Here is a 23,290-nt window from a genome sequence, read left to right as displayed (position 1 = left end):
TCTGATGAGAGATAGTTGAAGCAGTCATTCATATTTGATCACATTCTAAGAATACAGGTAATTAGTTGATAAATGATTGATAGCTAGAAACTGATACAGGTAATAGAATTACCAAAAAGCAGTATAATATATAGATGTTAATACATTTTTCAATGCCTTTGATCGAGACATGATATACATATTAACAGGTTATGTTATAGAAATGTTCCTCAGAAACTTGGAGAACAAATGTTCCATTGCTCTAATACCCTAATGTAAAGGTAATGCATACAGGCAGATAAATATGTCTCAAAATGAGATTACTTTGTTTTATATTGCCTCCTTATGAGTGTATATAAGTGATGTTCTGCATGCATGGGTTTACAAACTGAAACACGAGTCTGTCTACTTCAGTCTGAGTGAGAGTATAGTATGTCAATGGTGTATCAGTTACCTGCCCAGCAACCTGACCCTCGGGGAGGCAGTTCCCCAGTGTAAAGGCAGGCGCCCGGAGGCAGGTGCCCGGAGGCAGGCGCCTGGAGGGGGGTGGCCGGAGGCGGGCTTCCCAGGCTTGTATAGTCCCTGCTTGTCTTCCTGGTCAGTTTAGAGGAAGAGCAGCGTTTAGAGGAAGAGCATCGCCATAGAGCATCGCCATGACGTTCATCGCCAAGACCTTCTACGACCTGAGAGCCACAACGCTGGAGGGCGATGCGGTGGACTTCAACGTGTTCAGGGGGCGGGTGGTGCTGATTGAGAATGTGGCGTCTCTCTGAGGGACCACCACCCGGGACTACAGCCAGCTGAACGACCTCCAGCGGAGGTACCCTCATCGGCTGGTGGTTCTGGGGTTCCCCTGCAATCAGTTTGGCTACCAGGTCAGTGAGGAGACTGGAGTGTCTATAAGGTCAAATTAAACCTTCTTGTGTCTTGTCTATAAGGCCATTCACCTTAATCCTCCACATAAGGAGTTTTAATAATGCAGTATCTGTTGACTACACACGTTCATACTGTCTTGTTTTTTTTTTTACAGGAGAACTGCAGTAATGGAGAGATCCTGAACTCGCTGAAGTTTGTCCGACCAGGAGATGGCTACCAGCCTGGCTTCACCATCTTTGAGAAGTGTGATGTGAACGGAACGTCCACCCATCCTGTCTTTGCGTATCTGAAAGACAAACTTCCCTACCCCGAGGACGACCCCCACTCCCTCATCCAGGACCCCAGGTTCCTCGTCTGGAGTCCCGTCAACAGAACTGACATCTCCTGGAATTTTGAGAAGTTCCTTATTGGGCCGGAAGGAGAGCCCTTTAAGAGATACAGCAAGACATTTCCCACCATTGATATCGAACCCGACATCCAAAGACTGCTGAGACTAACCAAGACCTGAAAATAGCCCAGTCATGATGACATCACATCCATAATAGCCCAGTCATGATGACATCACATCTATAATAGATTTAGAAATAGTGACATCCATCTTTTTGAGTTTTACTAAATGAGGGTAATGTTCTAAACTATGATGTGAGTATTATCTGATGCCTTGTAAATACTTGAGATTTGGATGCCACTATAGATTAAACATTTGTTAGTGCTAGAAGCTTTGTTTTTCAATTATTATTGTATTTGACAATATAACTCATTATTAAAATGCTATTCAACAGATATCTTAACATCTGGTTTTAAATACTCCTCGTATTATAAATACATTTCTCTACGTTTGCCTATGGCTCGCCAGCAGATGGTGCTACAGATTAACTGATGGTTTTAACTGACAAATAATTGTGTGAATACTTTTATCTCTTAATATGAGAAACAGGAACAAACCGGGTATTTCAAATGTTCTGTAGGCCATACAAAAAATAATAATGGTTGTACTCTAATTTAGAAAATTGCTTGTAGGAAGACAAGGAGTCAGTTAAACGTCTATTTAGAGATTACTTGAGAATTTCCAAGAGATCACTGAAAGGTGTGCAGTGTTGAGGTTTTATCTCGGTGTGTGTCTAAATATTTCTCTCGCTCATTGTGTGATCTGGAGCAGGGATTTGGTTTAGTATGGCAACAATATCCACAAGTTTCAGCTTGATTTTGCCTTTCATTTCAGAAGCATTGCTTCTCTACTAATGTCATTAATACACACTACTTCTGTCCATGGAAAACATTTTATTAACACGTTTAGTTATTCTATTCAGACGGCTGTTGACCCATCCAGGACTTTCTGAGTCGGGGTTCTGTGTCAGCCTACCTAACTGAGCACTGCGGAGTAATCCTTAATGACATGTCTGTTAGGACAGCCGCAAGGCAAGATACGTGCTGTAAATAAGATGGTTCATAATCGTCTTCCTGTCCAAATCCGTAGAGCTAGTCTACATCCTTTCAGAGGTAGCCTGGTTTACAAGATCATTGATTGTGTGGATTGGTAATTAGAAGTCTCGAAGGCCAATACAGTAGCCCATTAGAGAAATTCTGAGATTGTAAGGTATTAGTATCGACAAAATGTTGACGAAAAAATGTACTCCACGTCTTTCCCCCAGTTAAAGCAAATTAATCAAATTTTTTCCTTGACAGACGAAACATCAACCAAGTCAGGTGAGCAGTATTGTAACCACAGTAACGCTGGCTCTATTGTATGAAGCCCTTCTCGCGAGAGTCCTCCATAGTGAGGGAAGGCTGGATGATCTCATCCCTTCAGCAGCTGCATAGCGCAGCCAGACAAACCCCGAACTTTGGATCAAACTTCTAAGTTGCATCTGTAAAAAAGACGCCCGCGCAATTTAGATTTTCAACTGGGACTGAAACATCTTTCATGAAATCCTTGTATATCGGTGTATAGATTTCAAAGGATCTTCCATAAGAAACAAAAGGACGTAAACGCAGAGTATTGTGTTCATGACATCCAGCATTGGGGGAGAGGAGAAAAGGTGAATCCAAATCGTGCTACAAATTTAGGGTAAGTGTTGCGTGTTTTTTTAGGTCTATATGGCCGTCAAAACCCCACCGACGAAAATGTTAACAATGTGTTGATGTGTGTATTAGGATACTCTATGGATGTGTAGGCTGCATGATGCGCAAGCAATGGTATTCCTAAATTGGGAAGGAAGGAATCAGTGAAAGGTTGATGTGAATTTAGAAGGCGCATTATTTTTTCTGCTCGTGTTTAGACCAGACCCCTCGATAGTAACACTGTATCCTTCATACAGTGTTTCACGTTTGTCAAGGACGGTATGGATTGTTCCATGTCCCGCTTTGTGAAGCGTTTCACAGGTGGCACGGAGCACGAGCTTGCCGTATTTAGCAGGAGGTGTGTTGCAGTCCATTTGTAGTCAACCCAGAAGGGATTTCAATAGACTTCCAATGATTCATGAATATTTCTGTATTCTTTGTTGGAAATATCCTTTGATGTCAATGGGCCCGTTATGTGTCCATGAACCGTAATGTCGCCCTGTAACACATGGAAAAGGCCGTTGTAGATATAACTAGGTAAATGGCTATCTAGGTTTGTAACTACTGTCCAGACAGCAGGCAAATTAGGCTACACAGCGATTACACGTCAAATAACAGGAAAGCATGCCTATACAACATGTCTTGCCAGAACCACGATGACAAAATGGCAAAAGTTTTCAAGTACAAAGGAATGAATTGTTATGGATTACGTTTATGGCCCCATAGCTGTGACAGAAATGAAACACAAATGACAGGAGTGTTAAGGAATCTCCTATATTTACCAGATCATAGGAGTTGAAACCAATAGCGAATCTGTCCCTTTAGTGCTGGACTTTTTTGTGAGTTGATTGGTAACGGCTTTAGGTAGAAGTTAAAATGAGAATTCAAATGAAAAACTTCATGTTTCGTTCCCTGCAGTGGCAAATCTGGAATCACTTTGACACAAGATGTAAACTTGGCTACTGTGACAGGCTGTTTCTCACTGCCCCGGTAGCTGTCAAAATGTGTCCACGTTCAGTATATTTACAGTAGTGCTAGCTGTCTGCTCTGATCGTTTATCATATTTTCATGCTTTCATGCGCGTTGCTGATTTCAATTTTGAGAATCACAGCGGATAGTTTTTATTTGGAGCTTGTGTTTTAGTTCTACCGTCCCTTTCAAGGAAATGAAACTGTTGTGTTTTTTACGGTATAATCACAAAGCACTAAAGATCCTCAAACACAACAATTGTTCTCTTTTTGACTTCCCATTTTTACATTTTGTCTAACAATAGATTATCATGTTAATAAGGTGATAGAAATTGTTCCAGGAGTTAAACATGTATACCTACACCAGCCCTTGCCTCTTCTAATGAGTTTTTCTTATAATTAATCTAGTGCAGACACTGCAGTTTACTATCACCACAGGGACAAGCCTCGAGCTCTAGAATAATCTCCCATGATAGTTCACGTAGTCTCTGATTTGTGCTACAGACAAAAATATTATTCAAGGTTAAAATAATCTGTGCTGTGGAGGTGGGGAGCCCACAGATCCTCTGTCTGAACAGGGCGAACTGTGAAAGTCATCAATCACGGGGTGACTGTCCACTGACAAGACCGGTCGCAGTTTGAGGGACGGGAGCTTCACAACTCCCTGGTGTATTTTAGTTGTCAATATTGATGATTGTTTCCTTTGGTGTTCAGAGTTCTGGAGGTGATTTGTGGATCAGACGTGTGATACTGTTTGTCCCTAAGAACTCTGGGTAAATAAGGTACAGAGGAAGCATGCTGATGGCAGGAATGCCCCAAGGCTGATAGGAAATGCAAAGTGCTCCTCTCTCACAATACCCCCTCCTTTCCCAGACACTCGTAGTTGAGCAAGACATGGTTTCTTCTCTGAATGCGCTTCATGCTCTGTAACAGTCATGTTGTGGGGTGCTGTCTTTGTGGTGGAGAGCAGCTTTCCTGGCTGTTAAATCAGGGTTACTGTAGGTTTCCATTGTTTCCTGTGAGCTAGCTGGAAGGGGTTGGCGTGAGCAGAGATGAGAGGAGCAACAAGAGGAGCTTTGTGTCACTTTATGAAGTGCCTTTTTGTGGAATGTGTATTTAATGTTAAGTGTCTGCAATGAATTACGTAAGCTAACTTTTTGTGTGGTTTATGGAGCCATTGAGTGGCAGGTTGCATTTAAGACAGCAGCTTAGAGCATTGATTGAATTTCCTTAAAGTTTTCTTGGCTGTCTACATTCATGAACAGGTAGTTGAACCTGTTGTTATAATAATAATAAGACATTTTATTGAAAGGCGCCTTTTTCGGCACTCAAAGACACCATACAGGGAACATCAGACATTTAAAAATAGCAAAATAAAGAGGAGCCCTAGATCTCTTTAATAAAGTTTGTAGGTTCATGTAATGAGGCATTCCTTCCCAAGAAGATATGTGTTAGTTCCAGTCTCCGCTATCTCCTTTTAAACAGCCTTCAGATAGTGTGAGATGAGCTGTGCTGTGCGATTAGCCGCCTAGCCTCCAGGAGGCTGCTTTTGTAGCCGTTCATGGTCAAAGCCAGACTAAACAGACCTTGGAATATCCTCAAGAAAGACCGATTGGACTGGTATCAAGTTGGTCGAGCTCTTCCTGTGTAACCGATCAAAACTGATAGTTTGACCCTGAAGAACTGACGTTGTGATAAATGCCCAGAGGCTGGACGCGGTTGGGTTAGGGTTAGGATGAGCCTTGGTTGTCACTGAGGCCATGTCAGTCACGTGTGTCACACGCCAGGCCAGAGACATGAGGGGAGGGTGGCTCGTGTTGGGACATGGCCTGAGGCCGGGTGAGTGTCACTCTGGTGACCATGCCTGACAAAGCTGACCAGGATGATGATGACAGCTCCTGTGTGTTTCCTGCTAAACTACAGTTCCGGCTTTGTCTGGTGGAGGCTGCCTGTCTGTCAGCCAATGGAAGAAGCCAGAGTGCTGGGTACGCACAATGGTGATGATGTCATCTCTTTCAGTGCACTGTCACAGAGCAAACACACAGACAAAGAGAAGAGCCCACTCACTCACATATATGAAACTGTTGTGGTTTGATGATGACTGATGGAAAAATCACTTTGGTTGTAAATATGAGGCGTGACCCAGGTGTGAGATGATTGGAACAGTGATGTTATTTTGGACATGGCAGAGCAGTTTACTGTCCTGCTGCTAGCCCTGAAGTCACATCAGCTGTCAGAGGGAGAGATGTCCTGACATGTCCTGACCCTCAACCCCTAACCTAACCCACAGTCACAACAGAGCTCATCTCTGGGAACAAAACACAAACAAAGCTGGAAAGCTGGAGCCCAGACTGGGGAAAACCACTCCCAGACAAACGTCCACTCAGGGTTTGGGGTGAAGGGATGTTTTGGAGAGAAAAATAGCTTTCTGTAATGAAACCCTGGTCCCTGGTGATGTGTTGCTGCAGGCTATCTTTGCTGGCATGGTGACGATGTATCTTGTGTTGTCTGAACATGTTTGTCAGTCTCTACAGTATCAGATAAGCAGACATCTCTCTTTCGCTCTGTATCCCCTCTCTCTTTCTTCCCCTCTCCTTCCACACCCACCTCCCACTAGCAGACAGAGTACTAGGATTCCACAGAATTAAAAACACAGTCAGGCCCAGGCCCCATGCGGAGCCTCTGCACGCAGGAGCAGCATATCTTCCTATAGGGAGACCACAGAGGTTCACTGTTGTGCCGTGGACAGAAGACTGAGAGGCAGTGCGGCAGGAATGTTCCAGGGCTTGGTCATTGCTCAATCTGGATATCAATCTGCAGACAGGTCTGTTCAGCTAGTTTTCATTCCTGCCACTTTAACGACTGTTTTTGTTGCGTTCAGGAGCAGCGCGGCGTGTAGCAAAACAGGAATTCTTTCCATGCAGCCCAGTGCCTCGTGTTTTCTCTTGTGAACTTGAGAGCTTTGCAAACCCTGGCTACGTTATGGAAGCATGCAGAACATTAGTGAAACACTTGTACTGGCGCACGCCCCCCCCCCCCCTCTTCCCAGCTTCCTGCATCCCGATTTGCAGAAATCCGTTTTCTCATTGCTCAAAGATTCCTCATCCTGTAGTGGGAGGATGTGTGTTTCCTGTGAGTTCTAGCGGGCCCCAGGCTTGGGGAGATGGCTGGACTGAAGCAGCCTCACCTCTGTCCTGTCCTGGGGGGAACAGAGAGAGTCTTACTGTATACCAGACAACAAGGAGGGGGGATTCCCTCATTAAAGGGGGATGTACCCCAATCACACCTCCAAGGACACATCATTGCCACCTGGATTTATATTTGGTTTCTGCTTTAGAGACTTACTGGGTAGACTTTCCAGACAGTGTCGGACAAAGAGCTGGTTGGATCAACTGAATAGCAAACATGGCTTCCTTCCCAGGCCTGCTGACCTCCAAGCCTGTTTCCTGTGTATTTCATTGATATACAGTATTCCTGGAGAACTTGGCTACAGTGTTTCTGTGACAGAGATGCATATCGGCTCCTCCAACCAAGAGCTCCCAGGAGTGTCTTCCATCTTACCCCTTCAATAATACGCAGCACTGCAGTTGTGACAGCTCTTTTCTAGTGGTGGGGTTATCTAAAACCAGTGAATAAATGATAGGGAAGGAAGCCCTTTAAACCCTATAACATAAATGTTACAGCGTTACAGTTAGACGAGACTTGAATGCATCATGAGAAATGGCAGTTTGCACATGTGTTCTTGAACACGGCTCGCACACAGACGGGCTGTGTAGGTGCACAGTCTATGACCGTGAGAAAGTGCTGTTCTCTTCTGAGTTGAAGGACGGTCCGTATTTGTGAAACATTAAATAGTTGATGTGTTTGCAGGAAAGAATGACAGTGTTGGACTTGCTTGATCAAACATTGGGCAGCCAGAGGCTTGGGAAAGAGGCGTGGCATCTGGGAAAGAGGCGTGGCACCTGGGGAAGAGGCGTGGCACCTGGGGAAGAGGCGTGGCACCTGGGGAAGAGGCGTGGCACCTGGGGATAAGGCGTGGCATCCCCGTTTCTCTGTGTGACTTGGGGAAGGGTTGATGCTGGCTCTGTGGAGCAGGGGGGCGAGTGTTTGCGTGGCGCTGCTTCCTGACTGGACTGCTAATTAGCGTAGCTCTCCTGAGAGGGACCAGCTCTGGAAGGAGAACACCTTCACCTGCCCCGCCAGGCCCTCTGCCCTCCTGCTGCTGCACTGCCAATAACACAGCCTCACACAGCCTCACACAGCCTCACACAGGCTGGTAACACATGGCACTACCTCACAACCTGTGTGTGCTGTGGATCTGTCTGCAGTGCTGTTTGGGTCCTGTGTGTGCTTTGTGTTGTTGTTGTAAAGATGCTAATGAGGGATCAAATACAGCTCCATCTAAAACTTAACATGTCTGTCCCCTCCACACACACACACACACACCCCACACACACCCACCCCCCACACACACACACACTTCTGGGGATTCTGAGCCTTGACTATGGAAGGGGGGGTGCTTGAGAAGGGTGTGTTAATTGCGTTCTGCTTTCCTTGAGTCCCATGAACCGAAACTAAAACGGAGGAATTGCTACAACTGTCAGATGTTGTCTAGCTAATACAGCGTATGCTAATCTCCTGAAATCTCTGGTGTTCATGACTCTGAATGAGGCTCTGTGTTCCAGTCTCTCTGTTTGATGGGAAGAGGAAAGTATCTGGCTCCACCCAGGGACCTGCAGTGAAATGAATTGTGCCTTGTATGAAAATGACTTCCGTACTCTGAGTTGCCGAGCAGGCTGTGTGTGTGTGAGTGTGCGTGTGTGTGTGTATGTGTGTGTGTGTGTGTGAGTGTGTGTGAGTGTGTGTTCTGCAGTGCAGGGTTAGCAGTAGTGCATCATGCAGGTTTGGACGTTGCTTTCCTGGCACAGCCTGTGATTTAGCACGGCCCCTGTTATGCAATGCTGCCTGAATTATTGCTGCACAAATGACTCTGTATGAATTGATTAACTCTTGGGCTTTACTGTATATAATTGGAATGGAAGTGCAGCAGTCTGGACCTGGGCAGATGCCCAGATCAATGACTGGAAATAGTTTATATGCAAATGTTTTGTTGTTAATACTGTTACATCGACGAGTCCTACCCTGTGACATAAGACATGTTGACCCTGCTTATCTGACATCCACATCAGTTCCTCCTAGTCCAGGCAAGGTGTTCAAATTTAAGTGTTGAATAAGTTAAAGTGTTCAAATGTGACCCTCTCACGGGTTTGTGTATACTGTCAAAATATGTCGACGATTTGAGTGGTACCTGTGTCCTATTTTGAGGCTGGGGGACTTATCCTGCATCAGCACCCCCAGCTCTGTAGGGTTACTGTCAGCTGGGCTTCTGTAGGACACACTGTTTCAGCTCCATGGCCTCCTCTTCATCATAGCCTGGCACCAGTGACAGGACGGCCTGGAATAGGAGCCTGCTTTCCCCTGCAGTCAGCAACACCTGCAGTCTGGATCTTGTTCAATGGGCCTACACGGTCCTACAGTATTCTGGAACACCGCCGCTTTATATATGCAACTTTATGAGATGGACTTCCCATTTTCCGTTAGCTAATGCATTGGTAGTTTGTGGGGTTAATTAAAAACAGTTCATCATTTCGAGAGCACGACTTGTGTGGTAGGCAGGCAATTAGCGTCTGGGATCATCAGAGTGGGAATCTGGTGAGTGTGGAGGGATGTAAATGAAGCTTTCACCTTGAGCTTTACCCCAAAGGAAAGGTGGGTTCCTTTTCTGCTGTTGCACCATCTCTAAACATTGATCCGCACACTGACTGGCAGTTATTATTTCCAAACTACCCACAGCTAATCTTTGCTGTAGAAATTGGATGATGAAGAACCTGGATTTCCATGGTTTGTTTCTGGTAAACAGATGATAACAGTTTTTTGTTGCCAAGGCCTGAGGTTTATCCTGAGGCTAGCTGGGTCCAGGCTAATGGCGCTAGCTGTTTTTGAGGGTATTTTGTAGCTCATGGTGGCTTATCATATGTTTACTCAGTGAGATCCTGACCCTCCCTACTCTGCCTTTTTTTAGCTGTCACATCAGCTTGTCTGCCTGTCAGATCACCTCCCGAAACCAGCCCTGGCAGCTCACGTCAACACCACAAACTCACACGCCAGTCTTAGCTAGCTCTACGAGCTAGACATTCTTTAGGAAGAGAAAGCACAAACGTAGGCCTGCTAACAGAGTAGCAACATGATCCTTGTTCTCTCTCCTATCTTTGCAGCTGCTTCTGTGATGTGCTTTGTGTTTGTGCTGCACATTTATCACTTACCATGGAGGGACGGATCATTTGTGGGATTTGAGGAATTTTTCCCAATTCCCCAAATTGATGCTCATGGAGTAATAAGCTTCATTTGAGTACTTTGCTACTTTGATATACTTTTGTACAAATGTTATTTTCCCTGTTGCTCTAAGCTACAGTCCCACCGTGAGAGCGAAGTGAATGATTTACAAGCATCACAGGCTTTTGCAATGTTGACACCTCTGCAGTGAGAATCTATCAGGTCACTGTCAACTGACCTTGCTGCTGTCATTAAGGCGATCACCGCTCTCTCTCTCTCTCTCTCTCTCTCTGTCTCTCTGTCTCTCTGTCTCTCTGTCTCTCTGTCTCTCTCTCTCTGTCTCTCTCTCTCTGTCTCTCTGTCTCTCTCTCTCTGTCTCTCTCTCTCTCTCTGTCTCTCTCAAAAGGCCCTGTCTAACTGGCATATTACCATATTGCACATATGACAGATTCTTTTTGTAGGTTTGGTTACGTAATGTCCAGTTGACGCCATTGACTGTCCTGTTGTCCTCTACTGGCCCCAGTTACAGGAGCAAATGGCTGTTTTGGCGCAACACCAGGACTGGACTGGCACTGGGCTGTAAACCAAATTACATCTAACAGACTGGCACACGCACACACACACACACACACACACATCTATACACGCACACACACACCCGCACAGCAGGAAGGACTCCCAGCTCCCCCATCCTCTCTGGGTGCAAAGAGCCCAGGGCAAGAGCCCAGAGCCCAGGGCAGGTTCAATGCAGGGAGCTGCAAGATCAAACGCACACCGCCTCTTCTCCTGCCACCACACAGCAAAACGTCCAAATGGTACCATGTCATTGATGTGATGAAAGGACTTGCCCAGATGAACCGTGGATGCAGGTTGTTCATCCCCTCTCCTGCTGGACCACTGCTCTGGGTCTGCCGTTGGTCTGAGATTGATCGAGAGCGAATCCAGGCTCAGTATGCTCATGACTTTCTAGTCAGAGAGAGCCCTCCCGTGCTGTGGCCAGGATGCCTGGCCTCTGAGAGCAGCTGGGAGGAAGCATGCTGGCTGGCCGGCTGGCTGACTGGCCACCACACACGGCATCTGAAGAGCCAGGAAGGAGAGGATGCTGAGGCGCGGGTACTTCAGCTCCCGGGACACTGTGCTAATTACCCCGCTGCTAACCCCGCTGCAGTGACAGACCATTCCAGTGTACCCGCATTCACTGTGTCTGTGTGTGGGGTTACTACACACCCCACACTTACATTACCCTTCCTTCCAGCCAAGACTTCCATGTTTGTTTGGTAACAGATTGGTTCACCAGCTTTTCCCTCTGAAATCTGGAAGGGGCGTTACCATTGTCGAGTGCGTTTAGGAAGGTGACAGAGAATACAAACGGTTTATCTTCCAGCCTCTCTCTCTCTGTGCCCCAGTTCTACCCTGGCGCACTGCTGGGAAATGCTCCCGTTCCACTGGAGCATTAAAAACTACCGCTTTGTCGCCTAGCGCTGCGTGGCTGAATCCCTGCCAGAGCTTCGGAACGCTGACATCTTTAATTATTGTGGTGAGGGATGTGAACGTAGCTGCTAATCTAGCATAAAGTTATGCGGCGGTTGATTGATATTCAGAGCTGAAGGTGGGTGGGGATGGAACACTACCAGACTCTGATGTGGAGAGGTCACGGAAGCAGAGGGGTAGGACTGGGTGAGAGAAAGAGAGGGCAGTTTTTAGAGAAGAGTCAGAGTCAGTCATGGTAATAAACCTACGACCGAGAACCCCCTCCCACACACACAGACACATACAGTCTCACTGACAGCGGGGGACCCTCTGCATTCATCAAAGTCTGTCAGAGTGAGCTCCACCTACATCAAGTCACAAGGCATTCTGGCTGCTCTCTGGAGGACCGGAATGTTTCAGGGGGTTACTGGGACAGGTAAGCTGCTGGGAGGGAGGGAGGTAGAGGCTCTGCTTGGAAAGGGCTGTCATTGTGGTCGTGGCAGAACAGGATTGATCTGTGGTTGTCACGGTTAATACATCCAGATGTCTTCTGAAGTCTCTCTCCATCTCTGGTGTTGGCGTGGGTCTGCTGATGCAACGGCGAGGATCTCTGAGCTGCAGACGCACCTGAGGGGGCTGCCTGTTCTGCTCGCTGAGTCTGAGCTGCTGCCGCAAGCGCTCCATGGACAATCAGCTGTGAGATGGGCTGAGGTGGCTCTCTGAGGTTCAGATGGGCTGAGAGCACTGGGCTCAGCGTTCACATCCTCTCTCTGACCCGCTCTTACGCTAGCAAGCCTCAGTTTGACTGCTGAAACCTATTAGAGTCCCTCAGAGCAGTGTGTGTGTGTGTGTGAAACTTTCAGAGCATGTGTAGAGTAGAAGTGCTTCCTGGTGCAGGGGCAGGGCAGGCTGAGGTAAAGTGTTGGTTCAGAGGCAGACAGGGCAGAGAGAGGCAAAGTGCAGCCTGGAGCAGACTTCAATCCCCTCCTGCCGCTAAGAGCAAGGCAGGAACACAGGCAGGCAGACAGACAGACAGACAGACAGACACACAGGCAGACAGACAGGCAGGCATCCAGCTCATTAGAATGGTTCACAGTCCTCTTCAAGCCCTGCTGCTCGTCCTCTCATGCCCTCCTCTTCAGAACACCTCCAAGCTGTGCTAACATCCCACCACCTCAGAAGTCTGCTCTGCTCTGTGAAGGCTGCCTCTCACTGGCGTGCCTGTAGAGAACTTGTAAAGGAAAACCTTTCAAACTGTGTGGGGCTGAACAGTACGATGAGCCCAGTGAGGTCATGATGCCAGGCTAGCAAGTCTGGGCTCCGTGTTCAGGTCTGCCGTCTGCTGGGGGGTATCAGGTCTCTGGTCCTGGGGACTGGCTGAGTCTAGCCCTGTGTGAGCTAGACCACCTAAGCAGCATCATTAGCTCTTAAGTGGAGGCTGAATAGAGCTCCAAGGCACTAGAAGCATACAGCTCTCGAATGACTCGCTGGCATTATAGTTCTAGCCCACCCACAAACATGCCACTGTCGGTGAAAATAGGAATGGAGTAAAACTCTCCCAAAAATAACCTCAGCATAGTGTACAAGGTAGTGAATACTACTGGAACGTATTAATGTGGGTGGCTAGGTAGGTTGGTAGGGGGATAGATAGTTAGGTAAATAGATGGGGAAGTAAAGATGGTGTCCCAGTCGATGCCCTGCCAGATCAGTTGTTTGTCTGCAGCTCAGACAATCGCTGTCCTCCAGAGTTGGCTTCAGTTCAGCACTCCATCGCTGGCTAGCTTTGCTCACTGACCTGTGATGCTCTGAAAGTGAGGCGTTAGCGCGCTTCACGGAAGTACGCCGCTGGTGAGATGGAGAGGAACAGCCACTGCTCTACTGTCAGAGAGCACCAGGGGAGCGGTGGCCATCGCGTGTGCCGTCGCTCGCGTACATCATCTCTCGCAGTTCAGCTTTGTTGCGGTTTGCTAGAGTCTACATGAACATTCCTCCTGTTGGACGAGCTGAATGTCATTGATGAATTGTGAAACCAAGCTAACAGAGGCTCTCGGTCTTTAAGAGGATTGTTTTCTGAAACTTTCTGTAAGTGGGATTTCTCTTTTGTTTTGGAGTGTCTGTGTGACAGCTCTCCTGAGGCCTGTCTGAACCTGCCGTCGCTTCTTACTCACACACTCTTCACTTCCTCCTCCTTCATGACATAGATGAAATTCCAGAACTCCTTCTGAGGTTTCATGATGTGGGGATGGGTTGTCTGTCTGGAGGCGTGTGTGTGTGTGTGTGTGTGTGTGTGTGTGTGTGTGTGTGTGTGTGTGTGTGTGTGTGTGTGTGTGTGTGTGTGTGTGTGTGTGTGTGTGTGTGTGTGTGTGTGTGTGTGTGTGTGTGTGTGTGTGTGTGTGTGTGCTTGCTCAGTCAGTACACAGACAGAACGGAGACAGAGATACAGACAAATATATAAAAAGGAATGAAGAGATGGAGAGAGAGAGGGAGATGTGGTGTTCACCCCCGCAGGACTGCCCTGTCACTTCCTGTGCCCTAGACCTGTCACTTCCTGTTCCCCGGGCAGTTTTCAACTGCAGCTGGGGTAGGGCGTGTTACGACCTCAACTCTCCCGTCATTCCAATATTCCTCCCTCCCTCCCCCCCTCCCCACCCCCCCTCCCTCCCTCCCCCTTCCCCCCCCCCTCCCTCCCCCCCTCCCCCCCCACCTCCCTCCCCCCTCCCTCCCTCCCTCCCTCCCTCCCTCCCTCCCTCCCTCCCTCCCTCCCTCCCTCCCTCCCTCCCTCCCTCCCCCCCCCTCCCTCCATCCCCTGCTGGAGAGGCGTGGGTACACTGACCTCCTCCCTGACCTCCTCCCTAACCTCCTCCCTGACCTCCTCCTTAATCTCCTCCCTAACCTGCTCCCTAACCTCCTCCCTGACCTCCTCCTTAATCTCCTCCCTAACCTCCTCCCTGACCTCCTCCCTGACCTCCTCCTTAATCTCCTCCCTAACCTGCTCCCTAACCTCCTCCCTGACCTCCTCCTTAATCTCCTCCCTAACCTGCTCCCTAACCTCCTCCCTGACCTCCTCCTTAATCTCCTCCCTAACCTGCTCCCTAACCTCCTCCCTGACCTCCTCCTTAATCTCCTCCCTAACCTGCTCCCTAACCTCCTCCCTGACCTCCTCCTTAATCTCCTCCCTAACCTGCTCCCTAACCTCCTCCCTGACCTCCTCCTTAATCTCCTCCCTAACCTGCTCCCTGACCTCCTCCCTGACCTCCTCCCTGACCTCCTCCCTGACCTCCTCCCTGACCTCCTCCCTAACCTCCTCCCTAACCTCCTCCCTGACCTCCTCCCTGACCTCCTCCCTGACCTCCTCCCTGACCTCCTCCCTGACCTCCTCCCTGACCTCCTCCCTGACCTCCTCCCTGACCTCCTCCTTAATCTCCTCCCTAACCTCCTCCCTGACCTCCTCCCTGACCTCCTCCCTGACCTCCTCCCTGACCTCCTCCCTGACCTCCTCCCTGACCTCCTCCCTGACCTCCTCCCTGACCTCCTCCCTGACCTCCTCCCTGACCTCCTCCCTGACCTCCTGGCCTTCCTCTCCAGTACTGTGGTTTTGGCTGTGCTGTGTGACAGACCTGGTCTGGGTCCTGTTGCGCCTCGCGTCTGGAGAATATGACTTGGAAAAGAGCGTGTGTCTGTGTGTCACTGAGCTGTGAGTTATGTCCTGGTGTTTGTCAGCTGTTCGTCATTTCTGAGTTAGACTGACGGAACAGTCTGGACCACTTGATTGCAGACTTCTGTGTCTCAGCGGGATGAGTCACACTCACATGGTATGACTACTGATAACACACACACACACACACACACACACACACACACACACACACACACACACACACACACACACACACACACACACACACACACACACACACACACACACACACAGTCACACACACACACACACACACACACACACAGTCACACCCTCCTCTCTTTGTTGTAACCGCTCATTTTAACTGCCCTCTTATAAACTCGCTGTTTCTCTCTCTCTCTGTCCGTTTGCCTGTCTCTCTCTCTCTCTCTGTGTGTCTGTGTCTCTGTGTGATTCATTAGCATCCTCCCAGCAGGTCTTGTGTATATTGTCCCTGTCAGTTTGGGCCTGTTATCAAAGACCTCTCTGTGTTGTAGAGGAGGTCCCGGTGTTCCCCGCATAGGACCAGGACAGAGGGACCTCTGTTCCTGCCCCCCCCCCCCCCCCCCCAGGCCTCAGAGCCCTCGGGGGAACAGGGAAGACTGCTGGGGCTGAGTGATGGCTCTTTAAGAGCCGTGCTGAGACAGCCAGCCACTCAGCCAAGCAGCATCAGGAGAGGTGATGACCAGGCTGCAGGTCTGCAGGGCTGCAGGGCTGCGGGGCTGCGGGGCTGCAGGGATGCAGGGCCTCTCTGCTGTGTTGTTGGGGGTCCCAGAGCAGTCTTCCTGCCGTGGTGTGGCCCCTCTATTCAGGGGACACCCAGGGGAGCTGCTTGGCATCGCCCGGACATGTTGTTTATTCTCTCCCAGCGACGGACCTTGGACCCAGAGCAGCACAGGCCTGCTAGCACGAGTGTGCCCCCCAGTGTGTTCTGGGAGTTGTAGTCCCAGTGTGTTTTGGGAATTGTAGTCCCAGAGTAAGTACTCATGGCAAATCTTGCTGTGCCTCAAGAGAACTTGACTAATTATATCGGGCTATAGTCATTTATTTCCTCAAGCTTTTAAAATGAGAGCTCATTGTTTCTCTGTTGCTAAGCGCTTACAGAATGCCTGATACTATGAAGCTGGGCATGAGTTTTAGAAAGCTTACAAAATTCATATCTGTTTCATCCTATGTTGAACACTGTCCTCAAACTCAGTGGCTTTGATGCGGTTGTGTTCTGTAACAGTGTGTGTGTGTGTGAGACCAGCCCGTCACCTGTGTGTGTGAGACCAGCCCTTCACCTGTGTGTGTGTGTGTGTGTGTGTGTGTGTGTGTGTGTGAGACCAGCCCTTCACCTGTGTGTGTGTGTGTGTGTGTGTGAGACCAGCCTTTCACCTGGTGAGTCTAGCAGTGCACCAGGGCCCTGGTGACAGGACTAAAACACCATTACATGGTCTCCCCAGGGGCAGGATGACATCAGCACACTCTGTCTCTCTGTCTCTCTCTGTCTCTCTGTCTCTCTCTCTGCCTCTGTCTCTCTCTCTGTCTCTCTGTCTCTCTCTGTCTCTCTGTCTCTCTGTCCCTCTATGTCTCTCTCTGTCTCTCTCTCTCTGTTTCTCTGTCTCTCTCTCTGTTTCCCTCTCTTTTTCTCTCTCTCTTCCTCGCTTCGCCCTCTCTCTCTGGCTCATCTCTCTTCTCTCCCCTGTACAACAGCTAAAGGCTTTACGCCCAGTTATAGGAAGTTAACCTTTCATCCCCTGACACATGACTCAGACTGTATATCTGAGGACTTGTGGGTGAGACTTGTATGTATCATTCAGAGATTACTCAGCAACCTTCCCAAATTTGCAATAATGCACAACACACACACACACAATTCTGAGAGGATGTAAGGAAATGGGCACACAGCACGTTTTCTCTCTTTCTCACACCACATGCACATTATACACCCTCTGTGACATGCTTGCGTGTAAAAAGAGCTATACAAATAGATTTGATTTGATACACACACACACATCACACACACACCCTTCATACACACACACACATTCACGCCAGTCTAATCTGACAGCAAGTAAATGAATGACGTTTTAGGGATAAGATTTGAGCTGCTGCAGTGTGACGTGATTTGTGATGATTTGGGAGAATGTCTGAAAGTGGGTCGTTTCATGAAAAACAAACGCAACTCAGAATCTGAGCAACAGCAGCATTAGGGTTTGATTGAAAGTAAATAGAAACAGTTGGAAGTCCAGTTTAGTTTATTTATTAAAAGAGGGAATTATCTCTGATTAATCCCGCTAGCGATTCGACTGGCTCTGCCAGATCCTCCAGGGTTCAGGGCTCAACGGGAGACGAGGCTGATGAGATGTGCTGCCTCAGAGCCTCTGCCGTGTGGTGATCACCAAGCTCAAGTGAACGGCTTTGTCATGATCAGCCTGGGGAAGCACAAGACAACATTGATTCTCTCTTTGCCAGGAACTACAAATATGGGGACTGCCTGAACATAACATGTTTTGGCAAAGTTCAGGCAATCCCCATATTTGTAGTTCCTGGCTTAGCTGTGTGGTTGAACAGGACTGCTTTCTGACATTATTTGGGGAATTTTCTGCCTCAGGTTTTCTTTTCATTCACCTTTCTATGCAGATTAGTTTTGCAATAACAGGATTAGACACACATTCAACGTTATTTGTACAATGATCAGGTAGATCGATGAACAAACTCTGTTTTCCCGTGTGGGTCTGGATGACCCAGCAGAGTGTGGATGTGTCAGCGCGTGTGCTGTTGAGTAATGTAGGCCAATCACTGAGCTGACAGCCAGTGGATAATGGGATCCCAATACTGGCATCAGGACTGACTGACTGGGAGGAACCATCATCATCTGGATGTGCCAGTGAGAAGAACATCAGTGAGCCCTCGTCCGAGCCTTTCTGATGTGAGCTTGTCTTGTTTTATCCAGTATCGTCCTCTCTGCGATGTGGTTGGCAGAGCCTGGCTATCCTAACGTGTGGAGGAATGTCATGGAGATCACAGGTCCAGTTCAAGGCGACAGGACAGCTGCCTGCTGGCCCTGAGGAAACAGATCATTGATCAGTAACTGCAGAATTAATTGACAAATTGAAAACTCAACCTCTAATTGGTTTATCGAATTACCTGCAAAATCTACTGTAGGATTCTGTTGCTATTGTGATGAAGATATAGTTTGGCTCAGGTAAAAAAAATCAAAAGAAAGATTAAACTAGTTTTAGATTTGTCTGAGCTTTCATGTTCTCCCAAGATGCTTTTGCTGAAATTGCTTTGAAAAGTAGAGGCCCCCTTATCTGAAATTGAACATGTCAGTGACTTTTTACTGACTCAGAAAGCCTTGAGGGGCGGAAAACTCACACCCAAAATGCATCTCTCCAGCCAGGTTTGTGAAACCCAGAAATCCCTCCTTTCAGTCGAGCTGAATAGAGATGTCTGAACGTATGTGAGGCTGTGCTGGATGGTTTTACAGTTAGTTATGTGCCTCTGGCCGTCACAAATCCCCTCCTGATGGAACAGGAGAGTACATCCTCAGAAAGCCCCGCAATATGAAGAGAGGGAGACAGAAGGAGAAGAAAAGAAAGAGAACTGTATCTAATTGAGCACATGCCCGAAGAACAAAAAACAAACTTTTATCAAGGGCCGAGGATGGAAGCGGGAGAGGCAGAGGCAGAGGCAGAGGCAGAGGCAGAGGCAGAGGCAGAGGCAGAGGCAGAGGCAGAGGCAGAGGCAGAGGCAGAGAGAGAGAGAGAGAGAGAGTTAGAAATGGCTGCAGAACAGTCAGATGATTAAACAAGCAGAACATTCCCTTTACCTTCAGGCCTGGAAGAGAGAGTAAAGTTATTAGACTCAGTTCTTTCCGCTGTGCCACTGTGCATGCTGGGAGCAGGTGAGGCGGATGTGTCGGCTTGACCCAGACAGCAGAATCAGGTAGCCCTGTGCTACAAGCCCAGACCACAGAGGTTTGATTTCAGCATGTCCATTATTAAGGACCACTCGCTAAGTTTCGGCTCCTCAACCCTTTCCACTCACCTCCAGGGAAAGTTATGTGTCACGTGGACCCGTCTTGGTGTCCACATCGATGGGTACTAACGCTTCTGATCTTTCTTTAAACCTAATCTTCTTCCTGTTGTGTGTTTCAGGGCTGTAACAGCAAGTCCGGTCTTGACGTCCCAGCAGAGTCAGATGATGCCCTCCGGTCCTCAGAGCAGCATGCAGGCCTGACCGCCACAGTGGAAGCCTGGTTTCTCCTCCTCCTTCCTGTCGGCCTCCCCCTCTCCCTCTAGGGCCTGGGCACCAGGCCCCCCATGCTCCCAGGGCCCTGCGTCCAGCCGTCCAGCCCTCCAGCCCTGGAGGCAGCCATGCCCGCCTGAGTGCCCAGGTGACGTGCCCCTGGCGTCGGCCCCAAGCCCAGCCTGCAGTTCCCCATGGAGCAGTCCGTGGGTGGATCGGTCCCTGCCAGTGACGAGTTCTACACCCGCCACCTCCGCCTGGCCAACGGAGGCCTGCTGCCCCCATCCCGCCTCGACGGCCCTGCCCACGCCCTCGGCGCCGTGGGGGTCCCCAAGATGGGGGTCCGAGCGCGTGTCGCTGAATGGCCCCCAAGGAAGGACCTCGGGGCTCTTTGGCACGTCGCCATGGAGACGGACGCCCCGGGCATGCCCGTGAGCGCGCAGAGTCACGCCAAGCTAGGTCACGTGATCAGCCCCCAGGACTCCTTCATGTTGCGCAACATCAGCAACACGCTGAGGAGCAGGATGCAGAACGCCAGCAGCCACGCCCCCGACAACCACTACCTGGCGCCCGGCAACCAACCAGGCTCTGCCCAGAGGACCCATCGTCGCATCCGCCAGCGCAGCAACAGCGACATCACCATCAGTGAGCTGGAGGGTGGCGGCGGGGACAGTGGCGAGGACTGGGGGCCCTCTGGGGCCACCAAGTGGTCCCCTCTCCACCGGGAGTACGGCAGCACTTCCTCCATCGACCAGCAGGGGGCCTCGGGCGAGAGCTTCTTTGAGATGCTGAAGGGCTACCAGGGGGTCCAAGGAGACCAGGGGGACCAGCGCAGCCCCGCGCCCGAGAGGCTGGAGGCCCTGCTGAACACAGGACACAAGCAGGCCTCTGTAGAGCAGCAGGGGGAGGCCACAGACAGCCCCCAGCCCAGCGGCAAGGCCAAGGACAGGGACAAGCACCCCAAGAGACGCTCCAAGTCGGAGACGGGGGGAGAGTCCATCTTCAGGAAGCTCCGCAGCGTGCGCGGGGAGTCCGATGCCCCCAAGGGCGGCTCTGACGTGGAGGACTCCAAATCCGAAGACCCCCCCTTCAAACCCTGGCTGTGCCAGAAGGGCTTCGCTCACTACGACGTCCAGAGTATGCTCTTTGACCTGAACGAAGTCCTGCAGAGTCGGCAGATGGCGGGGCGGAGGTCCAAGAACACGACCACGGGGGCGTCTGCTGCCGCGGCCGCCTCCACCACCTCCACGCTCTCCTCCACCCACAGCCTGGCCTACAGCTCCCCTGGTGGCAGCCAGGAGGACCTGCACGCCAGGGACAGCCCTGGCCTGGACCCCGGGGACGAACAGAGCAACGAGATGCTTCTAAGCTGCCCCTGCTTCCGCAACGAGATAGGAGCCGATGGTAGCGGAAGACGCAAGGTGGGGGCTGGGGGCGGGGCTGGGGGCGGGGTGGGGCCCTCTAGGGTGGCCGGTGGCGGGGGTGCAGGGGGCTCTGGGCCCCAGGGGGGAGGGGAGGGGGGCCTGTTTGAGACATCCCCCAGCTCCCACTGCAGTAACGCTGGGGTGGCCGTGCTGGAGGGGCCCAGGGACGCCCCCAACGCCCTCAGTGACAAGGGAAAGCACTACCTGGTGGAGCACGTTGACCTGGGAGCCTACTACTACAGGAAGTTATTCTACCTGAGAGGTGAGGTGTGGTCCAAAGCTTTCAGCAGCAATGCAGCCTTCTCAAATGTCAAACATGATCGTCGTGGAAAAATCATCCGGTCTGTCCCGAAGTATCTGATTGTTTGCAGAGGGGGGGGGACAATAGCTAGTTATATTAATATTTTATAAATGTTATCCCAAAACGACATACAAGTATTCCATAGACAGCAGCACAGCAGAAGGGCATTGTTCTCCAGTCTAGAGTCTGTGTTCCCTCTCCTCTCTCCTTCCAGAGCACTGGAACTACTTTGGCCTGGACGAGGCGCTGGGCCCGGTGGCCGTCAGCGTACGACGAGAGAAGCTGGAGGAAGAGAAGGAACTCACCCAGCAGTACAACTACCGCATCATCTTCAGAACCAGCGAGGTGATGCAGAGCACCGCTCACGTCTGTCCTGTTATCAGCTGCCCTGCCCGACCACACCACAAGCTTTCCCATCCTGATTCAGGAACCCCCCCTTCCTCGTATCTCACCAAACACAAATCTGACTAATTGATCTGGGCCGTGTCTCTCCTGCACCCCGTCAGGTTGATGATGTGTGTGGATCAGTTGTGTCTCTGCTAGGCAGAGATGAGCAGGACTAGCTGGAGGTGAAACGTCCTGTGCCGGCGTTATGTAACTTCGCCAGGCCCCTTCAGTTGTCACCTCACATCAGCGACGTGTAGAGAAGCTATCGGAGGCGCTCTCGTCTTCGCCCTGTCTGTGCTGCACGACTTCACAGCCACTGCAGAGAATGTGCAGATCTACTTGAAGATCTCCTTTTGATGAAAGTGCCATTTGTATTTGTGGTTTTGGTTTGCTTTCCGGTTAAGCTCCGAGTCTTTTGGTTGTGGTCCAGTGTTTTACGAAATCTGAGTTGTGATCCACCTGGACAGGTGTGTGTGAGGGAGCTTCCTCCTTAGAACCTCCAAACCAACCCAAAATACCCCCCGGACCTCTTGGCTCCCCAACCTGGAGAACACTGTCCCATTGTCAGGGCTTTCTCCTGGGGTGAAGGAGAGACAGTCTCCCCCTCTCCAGCTGCATATGATAGCAGAGTGATTGAGTTCAGTGGTGGAGCAGAGCACAATGAGGACTCTGTGTACGCAGCATGCTTCACTGGACCAGCCCCCCTCTGCTCTGCTTTCTGTTTACCCCAAGCCAACGTTTGATTGTTAGCTGCCCATCCGTAGCTCTGTGTCAGTTGATGAAGCTTCTCTCCTGACTTCTGGAGGGGATGTGTGGAGCTCTGAGCAGACATGCTCCTGAGTTTTTATCTCTGTGTTCCATCTTAGTTTCGGGGAGAAATATTACATGTTCAGAGAACAACGGGGATTCCTCCGGCACATTCCGTCTCCTCCGCCTCTCCCTACACTTATTTGCTTCTGTTTTTCTTTCCCTCCCTCTTTCTCTCTTTCTCTATCATTTCCTTTTTCTGCTCTCCTACTTTTCCATCTTCACTCCTTCCACCCCTCTCCCTTCCTCATGTAATTCCCTCTCTCTCTCTCTCTCTGTCTCTCTCTCTCTCTCTCTCTCTCTCTCTCTGTCTCTCTCTCTCTCTCTCTCTCTCTCTCTCTGTCTCTCTGTCTCTGTCTCTCTGTCTCCATCCAGCTGACCACTCTGCGGGGGTCTATCCTGGAGGATGCTGTTCCCTCCTCCTCCAAGCATGGCACTGCCCGGGGGCTGCCTCTAAAGGAGGTGCTGGACTTCCTGCTGCCGGAGCTGGACCTGTCCTGCCTCCGCCTGGCCCTCAACACGCCCAAGGTCACCGAGCAGCTGATGAAGCTGGACGAACAGGGGGTATGTTTACATTCCTGTTCCGGAACCTACTGCAGGTTTGTTTGTCTGACCTTTTATGCAAAGAAAAGGAGAATTGCTCCCAAGGCAGAGTCATGGATCTGCTCTTACTGTTTTTCTGCACCGTGGCAACGGCCCTTTGACCGGCGCTGTGATAGGCTGGTAAAGCTGGTCTAAACTGGTTCATAGTTATTTGATTACATCTGCATTT

The 23,290-nt window shown here is 50.0% G+C and overlaps 2 protein-coding genes across 2 annotated transcripts in view; both read left to right on the top strand.

Moving 5' to 3' along the window:
• The first annotated feature begins 519 nt into the window (after nucleotides 1-519).
• On the top strand, nucleotides 520-1,569 carry gpx2 (glutathione peroxidase 2). The gene is made up of 2 exons (XM_084683326.1): nucleotides 520-854; nucleotides 1,010-1,569. The coding sequence occupies exons 1-2, from the start codon at nucleotides 633-635 to the stop codon at nucleotides 1,361-1,363; spliced, it is 576 nt and encodes a 191-aa protein (XP_084539452.1). The 5' UTR covers nucleotides 520-632; the 3' UTR covers nucleotides 1,364-1,569.
• Nucleotides 1,570-2,658: 1,089 nt separating this feature from the next.
• The window catches only part of LOC146300213 (signal-induced proliferation-associated 1-like protein 1), a 38,117-nt gene continuing 17,485 nt past the window's right edge, over nucleotides 2,659-23,290 (top strand). Inside the window, exons 1-4 of the mRNA XM_084681661.1 lie at nucleotides 2,659-2,923; nucleotides 19,509-21,285; nucleotides 21,539-21,669; nucleotides 22,894-23,082. Coding sequence (XP_084537787.1) covers nucleotides 19,794-21,285; nucleotides 21,539-21,669; nucleotides 22,894-23,082 — 1,812 coding nt within the window. The 5' untranslated portion in view covers nucleotides 2,659-2,923; nucleotides 19,509-19,793. The remainder of the gene's footprint in view (nucleotides 2,924-19,508; nucleotides 21,286-21,538; nucleotides 21,670-22,893; nucleotides 23,083-23,290) is intronic.

Source organism: Hypomesus nipponensis, chromosome 3 (assembly GCF_054491055.1).
Source record: "Hypomesus nipponensis isolate SF chromosome 3, ASM5449105v1, whole genome shotgun sequence".
NCBI lineage: Eukaryota > Metazoa > Chordata > Actinopteri > Osmeriformes > Osmeridae > Hypomesus > Hypomesus nipponensis.
Note: the sequence above shows the minus strand (reverse complement) of the source record. Positions and strands in the feature narration are given on the sequence as shown.